Source organism: Tiliqua scincoides, chromosome 2 (genome assembly GCF_035046505.1).
Source record: "Tiliqua scincoides isolate rTilSci1 chromosome 2, rTilSci1.hap2, whole genome shotgun sequence".
Taxonomy (NCBI): domain Eukaryota; kingdom Metazoa; phylum Chordata; class Lepidosauria; order Squamata; family Scincidae; genus Tiliqua; species Tiliqua scincoides.
Window position 1 is genome coordinate 178,897,646 of NC_089822.1, and position 11,112 is coordinate 178,908,757.

At 53.2% G+C, this 11,112-nt stretch overlaps 1 protein-coding gene across 1 annotated transcript; it reads right to left on the minus strand.

Annotated features, from left to right (window-relative positions):
• Nucleotides 1-1,492: 1,492 nt before the first annotated feature.
• NKX2-5 (NK2 homeobox 5) lies at nt 1,493-10,363 on the minus strand. The gene is made up of 2 exons (XM_066614374.1): nt 9,963-10,363; nt 1,493-3,056 (listed from the first exon to the last, which is right to left on the minus strand). The coding sequence occupies exons 1-2, from the start codon at nt 10,267-10,269 to the stop codon at nt 2,425-2,427; spliced, it is 939 nt and encodes a 312-aa protein (XP_066470471.1). The 5' UTR covers nt 10,270-10,363; the 3' UTR covers nt 1,493-2,424.
• Nucleotides 10,364-11,112: the final 749 nt, after the last annotated feature.

Consider the following 11,112-nt stretch of genomic DNA (forward strand, 5'->3'; position numbering starts at 1 on the left):
TCCCAAATCTCTCTAAAATATTTTAAATGTAGAAAGTCATGCAGATAATGAGCATCATCATATTTAGGCTCACACTAGAATGGAAAGTGTCCTGTCCTGTCCCAAAACTTGCTTCCGCACAGCAGCAGCTGTAGCCCCTCAGCTGTGTCCCTGAGCTCCTCTACACTCCTTCAGGCTAAGCAGATCAACAAGCCGGAGAGCTACTGTAGCAGGCCAGTTTCTTTCCAGATTTGACACTGTGTTAAGGAGTGTCTCATGTATGCATTCCTTGGCCCAGCAGATATGACTTGCCAGTAGCTGTAGTAGCTAGTAGTCCCCAGCATCCCGTGCGGGCAACAAGTCTGAGTAGATAGGAAAATGGTAAGATCCCAGGAAATTTCTGTGCCCCCTCCTTTGACTCCTGGGCCCTCTTTCTGACCCTGGGCCCCGGTACAAATTATCCCCTTCTCCTAGGCCCTGGCGCAGGTTGTGTCACTGTCGCGACAGGAGCGCCCGGCAATTGCCTAATTGCCTTCGAGACTAAAGTGACAGGTGCGGACAGGACGCAGACGGGGGAGCAGCAAAACGGGTGCCCCCTCGGAGCTCCAGGTAGGGGCAGGGTCAGAACCGGGCAGACAGCCCAATACTGTGCTTGTCTACTCAGAAGTAAGTCCCATAATCTTCAGTGGGTCTTACTCTCAGGAAAGTGTGCAGAGGATTGCAGCCTCGGTCCCACCAATCTCAAGATCTCCTCTGTCCCTGGAGTTCCTCCTTCTTGTGAAGTGTTTGAAAGACTTTGGGGTTTGAAGAGGAGTGGGCATTTGGGAAGTCACAGACAGGCGCGGGTTTAAATTTCCCCTCTCCGGATCATCAGAGGGGACCTTAGACGTGGCTGAAATGAAAGGAACGGAATTCCTAAACCTTGAGCAAGGAGAGTCAGTAATGGGACCAGAACCAGGATTTGGGAGTTGGGGGGGGGGAACTATTCCATTGCAAATGACCTTTCCTGGAGAGGCGATCTTTGTCCCAGGATCGATTGCTGAACGTGAAGCCTTCACCCCGCCCCCTCTTTTTTCTCTTAGTTTTCCCCTCTAATTTTTCCCCCCTTGGGTAGGGAGTGGGAGTTCTAACATGGTGAGTCTTTGAAACCGAGTATTTGAGAGTAGATTACCATTAAGGCTATGCAATCCTATGCATACTTTCCTGGGAGTAAGTCCCACTGAAGACCATGGGATTTACTTCTGAGTAGACAGGCATAGGATCGTACTCTAAGAAAAACCCTCTGAGTAGACGGAAATTGCCCTTTCTTCAAGTAACCTTTCAGAAACGGGGAAGGGGGAACGGCTGGAGACTGGACTTGTTTGGAGGGCTCGCTTCCCCCCCCCTCCGCCCCCCTAAGTCGCTGCCTTTGGCAAATGAGTTGTTTTTACTGGCTCTATGGAGTCGGGGTCGTGAGAACGACAGCCACGGGCAGTCCTGACACCTGGCGAGCAGGCAAAGAAGATGCAGAAACTCAAGCCACTCTCTTTAATGACGACACACAGTTCCATCCGTTTGTACAGCAAAAGGGGACACGACGTAGGTTACATCAAACCAAGGGACAGTGCATTTCAAACTAGCCATCAATCACGGGTTTAGTTAGTGCATCACTACGGGGAGCTGGGACACGACGACAGCACCTGACTTTACTCTGGTGTGGCCTCGACTAGGGAACAGATCCATCTTTTACCCCTTCCCACCCCCTACACCCGATCTCTTGTCCCACCACTCGAGACCCTGCACAAAGGTAGTTCGGAGGTGTTGGTTTTCAAACAAACTCTGGAGCAACCCAGCGAGACAACCTGGAGTCCCCACCTGGCTTCCTAGCGGCACACAGTCACCCGAGTGGTTCCCTGGGATTCACACCCCAGGCTCCGCAGTGTGATGAAAGGTGTGGATGCACCGACGAGAAAACCAAGCGGTGTGGATCCGACGGTCCTTGTTTTAGAACACAAGCTGGAAGGGGGGAGGAGGGAGGGTTCGTTTCGTAAACAAGAGCCTTGCAAGTGTCAGTCGCTCTCTGAAAGGCTGCTCATGGTGGGGTGGGGGGGGCACGTGGGCTGGCACTCTGACCGGCCTGGCAGCTGGCATCGTTAGAGAGCAAGTCGCTCCTTGTGGTTTCAAGCGTCCAAAAGCCCCCTCTGGCCTAGATCAAAGTGGAGGGCTTCATTGACCACCGAAGAAGGGCCAAGTGAGCGGATGAGTCCTTGGAAAGCGTCCGGGCCTCCTTCAGTCGAGGGGGGGCAATACCCCCCACCGGGATGATCCCTGCTGACAGCTTCTCTCAAGGAGGTCCAGGGCTCTCCACTCCAAGGGCTGGGAGTCTCCTGAAGGGCTCCCTTACCAGCGAGCCCCAGCCCAGACGTCAATCACCTCCCCGCCGAGTTTCCAGGGGCCGGGCAGCGCCTACCAGGCGCGGATGCCGTGCAGGGTGGAGAGGCTGCCGCCGCCCTGCGGGAGGGAGCCCTGCACGGAGTTCAAGTCCCCCACGCCGAAGTTGACGAAGCTGCTGGCGGAGGCGGCGGGCGGCTGGACGCCCTGCACGGCCGGGTAGCTGCAGCTGTAGCTGGCGCTGCAGGGGGCGCCGCCGCCGCCGCCGTAGGAGCTGTAGGGCGGGTAGGCGTTGTAGCCGTAGGGGCCGAGGTTGTAGGGCGCGCCGTAGGGGGCCGAGTCGGCCAGGCAGGGCTTGCCGTCGCGCACCAGGACGGGCACGGCGATCCTGCGCGGGGGCGGCGGCGGCGGCAGCCCCACCAGCTCCAGGCTCTGGTCCTGCCGCTGCCGCTTGCACTTGTAGCGCCGGTTCTGGAACCAGATCTTCACCTGCGTGGACGTGAGCTTCAGCGCGCCCGCCAGCTGGTCCCGCTCCGGCGCCGACAGGTACTTCTGCTGCTTGAAGCGCCGCTCCAGCTCGTACACCTGCGCCTGCGAGAACAGCACGCGCGGCTTGCGCCGCTTCCGCGCCCGCGGCCGCTCCGCCTCCTCCTCGGCGGCCTCGCGCTTCTCCTGCTCCAGGCACTTCTGCAGGGCGCACGGCAGCTCTGCGGAGGGAGGCAAGCACAGCGAGCCGTCAGGCAGGCACGGCCCCGAGCCCAGGCACGCTTGCCTGGGAGCAAGCCCCGCGACTGTCGTGGCACCTACGTCGGAGTAGAACTGCGTAGGACTGGGCTCTCAGGCTGCAATCCTGTCCACACTTACCTGGGAGGAAGCCCCATTGACTATCATGGGTCTTACGTCTGAGTAGACATGCATAGGACTGGGCTCTCAGGTTGCAATACTGTCCACACTTACCTGGGAGTAAGCCCCATTGACTATCATGGGTCTTACGTCTGAGTAGACATGCATAGGACTGGGCTCTCAGGTTGCAATCCTGTCCACACTTACCTGGGAGGAAGCCCCATTGACTATCATGGGTCTTACGTCTGAGTAGACATGCATAGGACTGGGCTCTCAGGTTGCAATCCTGTCCACACTTACCTGGGAGTAAGCCCCATTGACTATCATGGGTCTTACGTCTGAGTAGACATGCATAGGATTGGGCTCTCAGGTTGCAATCCTGTCCACACTTACCTGGGAGTAAGCCCCATTGACTATCATGGGTCTTACGTCTGAGTAGACATGCATAGGACTGGGCTCTCAGGTTGCAATCCTGTCCACACTTACCTGGGAGTAAGCCCCATTGACTATCATGGGTCTTACGTCTGAGTAGACATGCATAGGATTGGGCTCTCAGGTTGCAATCCTATCCACACTTACCTGGGAGTAAATCCCATTGGCTATCATGGGTCTTACGTCTGAGTAGACATGCATAAGACTGGGCTCAGACTCCCTGCAGGAAACCATGCAGCCCCCGCCCCTGGAACTGAACCGGCCCTTCCAGAGGAGACGGCTCTGCATCTGGGCCTTCTCAATGCGTTTTTACGGGAGAAGGTACATAAGAACCTAGGAAGAGCTCCAGGCCCAAGGCCCATCCAGTTCAGCTTCCTGTACCTCACAGTGGCCCACCAGATTCCTCGCGGAGCACACAAGACCACAAGAGACCTGCAACCTGGTGCCATCCCTTGCATCTGGCATTCTGAGGCAGCCCACTTCTAAAACCTGGAGGTTGCACATACCCATCACAGCTTGTAACCCTGATGGACTTTTCCTCCAGAAACTTGTCCAAAAGGGTCTTCAAGCACCTGAAAGGGTACAGTCCACCTCATCAGATTCGTGAAGAAGAATCACCCTCTATTTGTCCAGGTGCATTTATGGGGATAGAGATAAGGGGGAGGGAGGGTGTTATTAAGGGGGAGGAAGGGGCTCAGGTTTGGCAGAGACCAGTCAGTGCCCTGGTTATGTACACTACTTAAGGTCCTACAGAACTCTTGTTGTTTTTGCTGCAACGGATTAACAGGGCTACGCGCCCCCCCCCCCAAGGAAGAAAGGAGAGGCTGCAACCCAACATGCAGCTGGACCCCCCACATTCGTGGGTTGCACTTCGGCCTCTGTTTGGAAGAATATTCGCCTACCACCCTTAGGAACCCAACTAAATCAATAGGAAACTGCTTTCAAGGGAGTTTCTAGATTGGCTCAAGAACGTAAGAAGAGCCCCGCTGGATCAGGCCCAAGGCCCAACTAGTCGAGCTTCAGGTACATCACAGTGTGCCACCAGATGCCTCAGGGAGCACACAAAACAAGAGACCTGCATCCTGGTGCCCTCCCTTGTATCTGAGCTAGCCTACTTCTAAAACCAGGAGGTTGCCCGCACCCTTCGAGGCTTGTAACCTGTGATGGACTTTTCCTCCAGAAATCTGTCCAATCCCCTTTCCAAGGCATCCAGGCTCTTCCCTTCCAGATTCAAAGTTTTCAAAACACTTCCTTTCCACTCCATTTCCCGGCCTGGGTGTGAAGCCTATTACTTGACACTAAACGACTCAGTCCAAGGCTGCTCTCCAAAAACTGGCTGTAGGAGAGCGTTGCGTTAACAGGAGGGTCCTCGATGGATGTTCTCGCTCCGCAGTCCGAGCCACACAAATTCGACCACACTGGTTGTGCTTTCGCTCCGGAGATCTCCCTGCCTACAGTATGCACCCCACTGTGGGCCTGATCCTAGGCATATCTACTCAGGGGTAAGCCCCATTATAATCAGTGGAGCTTACTCCCACGTAAGCGTGGATAGGACTGCAGCCTATGTAACTCAGGTGCTGCTGGGGACCACTCAAAGGAAGGCGAGGAGTTAGACAGAAAGCCGGGAGGTCCAGTGGGAACACACACGCACTGACGGGGCTTCAAAGGGCTTCACTCTGGCTCAAGCCCACCCACGGAAATATCAACCCATTCTAGAAATCGGTGGGGACGGAATTCGCCGCTGGAAGGGTTTGCTTCCAAAGAGATGTGCCCAGGACTGCGAAATCAAGGCCTCCAAATGGAAGCACTTCAGCAACTCTGGACTCTCCGAGTAAAAAGGATTCATTTCGGAGCGAGTTGCAAGCATCCACTTGCAAGGCCGACAAGCCCCACTTCTTTCCGGATTTAGGCTGCCATTCTATGCACACTTTCCTGGGAGTAAGCTCCATTTAACACAGTGGGACTTACTTTTAAGTAGACCCACTTAGGAATGAACTGTTACGCTCTAACAAAGGCGGTTTAATCCTTGTGGATCAATTTTAACTTTCCGTTAAAATTGATAGAATGTCTATGCATGTCTACTCAGACGTAAGTCCCATTATAGTCAATGGGGCTTGCTGCCAGGAAAGTGTGGATAGGATTGTAGCCAAAAAGCGCCAACTTGTTGGTAGAAACTCTGTCAATCCAGATCAGCTAAAACCAATTGGGGTTTTGAGGATTGAGGCCCGTGTAATGCAACTGGTTTGAGTTGATGTGGATCGCCTCCGTTTGCGGTGGGAGGAGCTGGTTGCACAGGTTCTTATTTCTGAGGAGGGCCACCTCGCAAAGCGTGCATGATTCCTTTCTAAGAATTGCGTTTAGCACGAGGTCTTGTACACTAGACTTGAGTAACTTGGGGCCGAATCCTTTCCAACTTTCCAGCATCATTGCAGCCACTATGCAGTCCCTTACTTTCAGGGTGACCAGATGCCATAACTGCAAGAGAGCACTAGGCACCCCAAAATGTAGGACATTCAAGAAAAATGTAGGGCGTGACAAAATAAAAGCTAAAAACACTTGTATGTTGATTTCATATGGCTAATTTAAACACTAGATTATTATTAAATTTAAAACAATATTATATACAATTTATTGCACATAACTTATTAATTACAAAACGCTATGCGCTGCCTGCAGGGCCAGCTCACAGAGAAAAGGAGGAGGACATTTAAGTTATTTTCCAGGTCAAGAGGCTAGAAAAAGAGGACATGTCCTGGTAAAAGAGGTCGTCTGATCTCCCTGCTTACCTGCACACTCCATGGCTGCACCAGTGCTGGAAAGTTGGATGGGATCGGGCCCTTGATTATTGTAATGCGGTGCAGTTCTGACAGCAAAACCAGGCCGACTCCGCTTCATATTGAAAATAACCCACTTCTTTCAAGGAGTTCCTTTCCCAAGAACTTTGGACGGTGGTGATTCCGCAAAGATCTTTGGCAGGGAAAATATTAAGACTGGGGGGCTTGGTCATCATTGTCGCCGGACTGCAAATGTTGACTGTGACAGGCCTTTACACATTCACAGGCACGAAGTTCCAATGGAATAAGCGGGACACACGTCATCGCTGGTACTTGCTCCCGAATGAGCTTGCAGAGGCTTCTTTAGCAAGACCCATCAATCGCATTGAGAAAGTACTAAGCGCTTTTAAAACTCCGTTTTGACTCTTTTTTACACCGTGTTGAACGTAGGTAGCTTAAACATATTTCTCAACACACGAACGTGGATTTCAGGCAAATGAAACCCACAGGGTGCAATTTTGCGTCAACACAGGATCAGACTTCCTTGACTGGATCCTGCCCATTTTGTTTCCAGCCAGGCGTACTAACTGGCACGATCAGTTAGCTTCGTGTTTGTTCCAGAGTTTACACTGATGGGGCTCATCCCCAAGAAAACACGCGACCCAACCTGAGGTTGTTATTGAGTGAGGCTGCAATCCTATCCACACTTCCCTGGGAGTAAGCCCCACTGACTCCATTGGGGCTTACTTCTGAGTAGACATTCATAGGACTGGGCTCCAAGTCCTGCGGGAGGTCTTGTTCATGTTCTGATACTGCTTTGAAGTGAATCTATTGAGTCTGTCAAGGTTCACCTGAAGGCCATTTTCACACGCGTGGGCAAAGCCTTTCGGATGTTGTGGGATTTACTTCCGCGCAAGGTATTGGAGCCCGCTTCTTAATGGGCTTGTGGACGGGGCTGGCCGCTCTTTCCAGCTTCCCAACCACAATCCCAGTCCAGAGCAAACAGTTCTGTTGAGTGACTGTTCACTGGGAAAGGATAACCTCCCCTGGACTCCACAGAAACTTCCCAAAGAGTAGGGAGGCTCCTCTAATGGTTGCAGCAAGTGCGCCTTGCAGGGTAAGCGCGCCGCATCTTAAACAGCTTCAGTACATATGATGGGAAATTTGAGCAGAAGAAACAGAACGAAAACACGTGACCATCAATGGCAAACTTTGAAAAACTTCATTAACCCGAAATTATAACTAATTAACTAACTAATTAAACAGAAATTAAAAGGAAGAAATTATACCTCTATCCTAAATGTTTAAGGAGCGAAGGGACTTCCTAGATGGAATTTAATTCTGGACCTGTTTACTACCAAGATCCAGATGATGTGGAAATAATTAGCACAATTCAAACCAGTGAGGTCAGCTCGGAAATAAACTGAAGTTATTGGGAGATGCCTATAAAACTTCTGGGAAGTTCTGGGGGGAGGGGGAGGCTGCCCTCCCCAGTTTATTGTGGGGAAGTCTCACTCGAGGAAGACTCCCGGAGGACTCTGAAGTGCCTCACAATTTTGGAGTTAAGTGGTTCCTATCAAGTGGTTGGAGAAGCGTTGCTGGCTAAGAGCCCAATCCTATGCATAGGCAACTTACATCTAAGTCCCGTTAGTCAGTGGGGCTTACTCCCAGGTAAGTCTGGATAGAATTGCAGCCTAAGGCAATCCTATCCACATTTTCCAGAGCATAAACCCCATTGACTCTAATATGGCTTACTTCTGAGTAGACATGCACAGGATTGGGCTCTAAGTCTATAAGACTACGAAAAAGGGATGCTTGATTGCTGAGAGCTCTCCAATAAAGCCACTAATAAATACATCCACTATACAACAACCACACAAAGCTGACTTCTGACACGATCTCAGTCAGTATAACTATAGGGTAAATGCTGGACTATCCATCTATGGTTTTAATTGCTAAAATATGATTGTAGTTGGTAAAATTATGCAGTTTGTAAAATTAACTGACATTAATATTTGACGGTGTTAATATTACTACCAGGAACAGCACTAATAAAATTCACAGTTGAGACATATTTTTTTTTTACTGATGGGAAATCTGAAGCCTGAAAATGAGACCAGGCACAAAGTTGCAGGATTCTGAGCTACTTCAGAACAGCTGGACACCGGGTTACCGCTGCCCTCCTAAAGACTTTCCTGAAGGGGAAGTCCTACTGTAACACTGGGAAGAAGGGTCTCGGAACAAATCGGAAGGAGACAGAGCTAAGAAATCCGAAGGCCTCCAGACGAATCTCGCCCCTGAACTCACTGCATGACCTCGGGCAAGGGCCCTATTCTCTCAGACTCAGTCCCTCCTGTGGGACAGGGAGAGATGTGGATGACAGACCGCCCTTCCAGGGCTTCTATGAGAACCGAAGCCAGGTGTAGATCATCTTGGGCGAAAGCGAGCAGTCTGCCCAAAGGGGCACTCCAGATCCATCTACCTGCCAGGATCACACTGGCAGTCCATGTCCCCGAATTGCCCAGAATCTCCACACTCACTTGAGAACAACTGGACGGGTTACTCCTCTTTCTCTCCCTCCTCCACCAGCCCCCTTCAGTCCTCGTCCAGCTCTTATCTCTGGAGTCTAAGAGCCCAATCTTATGAGTGTTTACTCAGAAGTAAACCCCATTATATTATTATTATTATTATTATTATTATTATTATTATTATTATTATTATTATTATTATTATTAACAGTATTTATATACCGCTTTTCAACTAAAAGTTCACAAAGCGGTTTACAGAGAAAAAAATCAAACAACTAATGGCTCCCTGTCCCAAAAGGGCTCACAATCTAAAACGATTGAAAAGAACACCAGCAGACAGCCACTAGAAAAGACACTGCTGGGGTGAGGTGGGCTAGTTACTCTCCCCCTGCTAAAAAGAGGAGCACCCACTTGAAAGAGTGCCTCTTATCCAGTTAGCAGGGACTGGATAGTCAGTGGGGCCTATTCCCAGGAAAGTGTGGATAAATTGCAGCCTTAGAGCCCAATCCTATGCATGTCTACTCAGAAGTAAGTCCCATTATAGTCAATAGGGCTTACTCCCAGGAAAGCGTGGATAGGATTGCTGCCTAAAGAGGTCATTACTCCCCGAGATGGGCCTTTGTAGGGTGCAATCCTATGCAAGCCTTCCTGGGAGTAAACCTCATTGACTAAAGACTAAAATTGACTAAAATGGGGCTTACTTCTCAGTAGACAGGCACAAGACTGTCTGTCCGCTTGGTTCACGAGTGAGGTCTCCGCTTCTCTCTGTGAAGGCGTCAGGCCCAGACGCCTTGACTGACAGAGTCAAGCCAGAAAGACTCTACCCGAGCGTGGGCTGGTTGTGAAGGGGCCGGAGAAGGACTCCTCCAGCTGGAGGCCCAGATCTCCGGGAACTTCCTTCCACTGGGCGAGCTGATGACTCGACGTTGAGAGCCCTGCGAACCCCCAGGGGATCCCCCCCAGCAGGCCCTCCGGGCCCTCCCCTTGCCTCCTGCCTCCCCGCTCCGCCAGGGATGCTCCGGGCCCTCCGCCTCACCTTTCTTGTCCGCTTTGGGCTCCTTGCCCGAGCCCATCTCCAGGTAGCAGCTCTTGGCGTAGAGGGGGGCGGCGGGGAAGGGGGCGCCGCTGTGCTTGGCTGGACAGGCGGGCGCGGGGGCGAGCGGGGCGTCCTCGGCGGGGTAAGCCTCCTGCTTGAAGGGGGCGGCCAGCATGCAGGAGGAGGGCGCGCCGCCCAGCGCCGAGAGCTCCAGCGAGGCCAGGGCGCCGGCTCCGGGCTGCTGCTCCAGGCTCAGGATGTCCTTGACGGAGAAGGGCGTCGTGGTGGCTGCGGGGCTGGCGAACATGGTGAGCCGCGCCGCCGCGGGGGAGGCAGCCGGCCGCCCGGCCTCCGGGGAGCGCGGTCAGGGGCCGCCGGCGCGCGCCCGCCTTCCCCGGGGCGCATAGCCAGCAGTGCGCAGCTCTGGCCGGGCCCGGCCACTGCAGGCAGGCAGGCGGAGAGAGGGGGCCGGGCGACCTGCGGCGGGGGCGGGGCTCGCTCATTGGCCGCCACCCCGGGGATGCCGCGCTGCGGGCCCACCTAATATAGTCACGGAGCCCCGCGGAGCGCACAGCGAGGCCAGGCGGCGCGGGGTCCAGGAGCGCGCTCCAGGCCGGCCATCCATCACGCGGGCAGATGCAGTAAACAGGCCGCGAGCCGAGCGGCAGCCCAGTGGGGTGACCCCAGTTCAGTGTCAAGAGGGCTGGGAGAGGGAAGGGGGGGCCGGCTGGAAGCCCCAGGGGACCACGGAGAAGCGCCGGAGACAGGAGGGGGAACGGCCAAGAAAGTGAAAGTCCTCCAGGTTTGATGGGGGGGCCTTCAGTGTTTTGGTTCCTCTGCCAGTAAGCCCCACTGACTATAAGGGGGCTTACTTCGGAGTAAACATGCATAGGATGGGGCTCAAAGCCACACTGAGGAACCCCTTTGAGAGGAGATCCCGTTTTCTCTTGTAGCCCTCAGAATTCTTGCGATGTTGCTGTTTGTGCCAGACATTGAAACAGGCAAAGGAAAGCACACTGAGCCCCTTGGGTTGTAGCCAGAAACTGGCCAGGCCAGACGCAGCACTGGTGAGCTGGCCAGAGATGTTCCTGAGACCTAATCACACCTTCTCTTTCCACGACACCCGCTCTTATGGCCTCTGCCCTGCAGT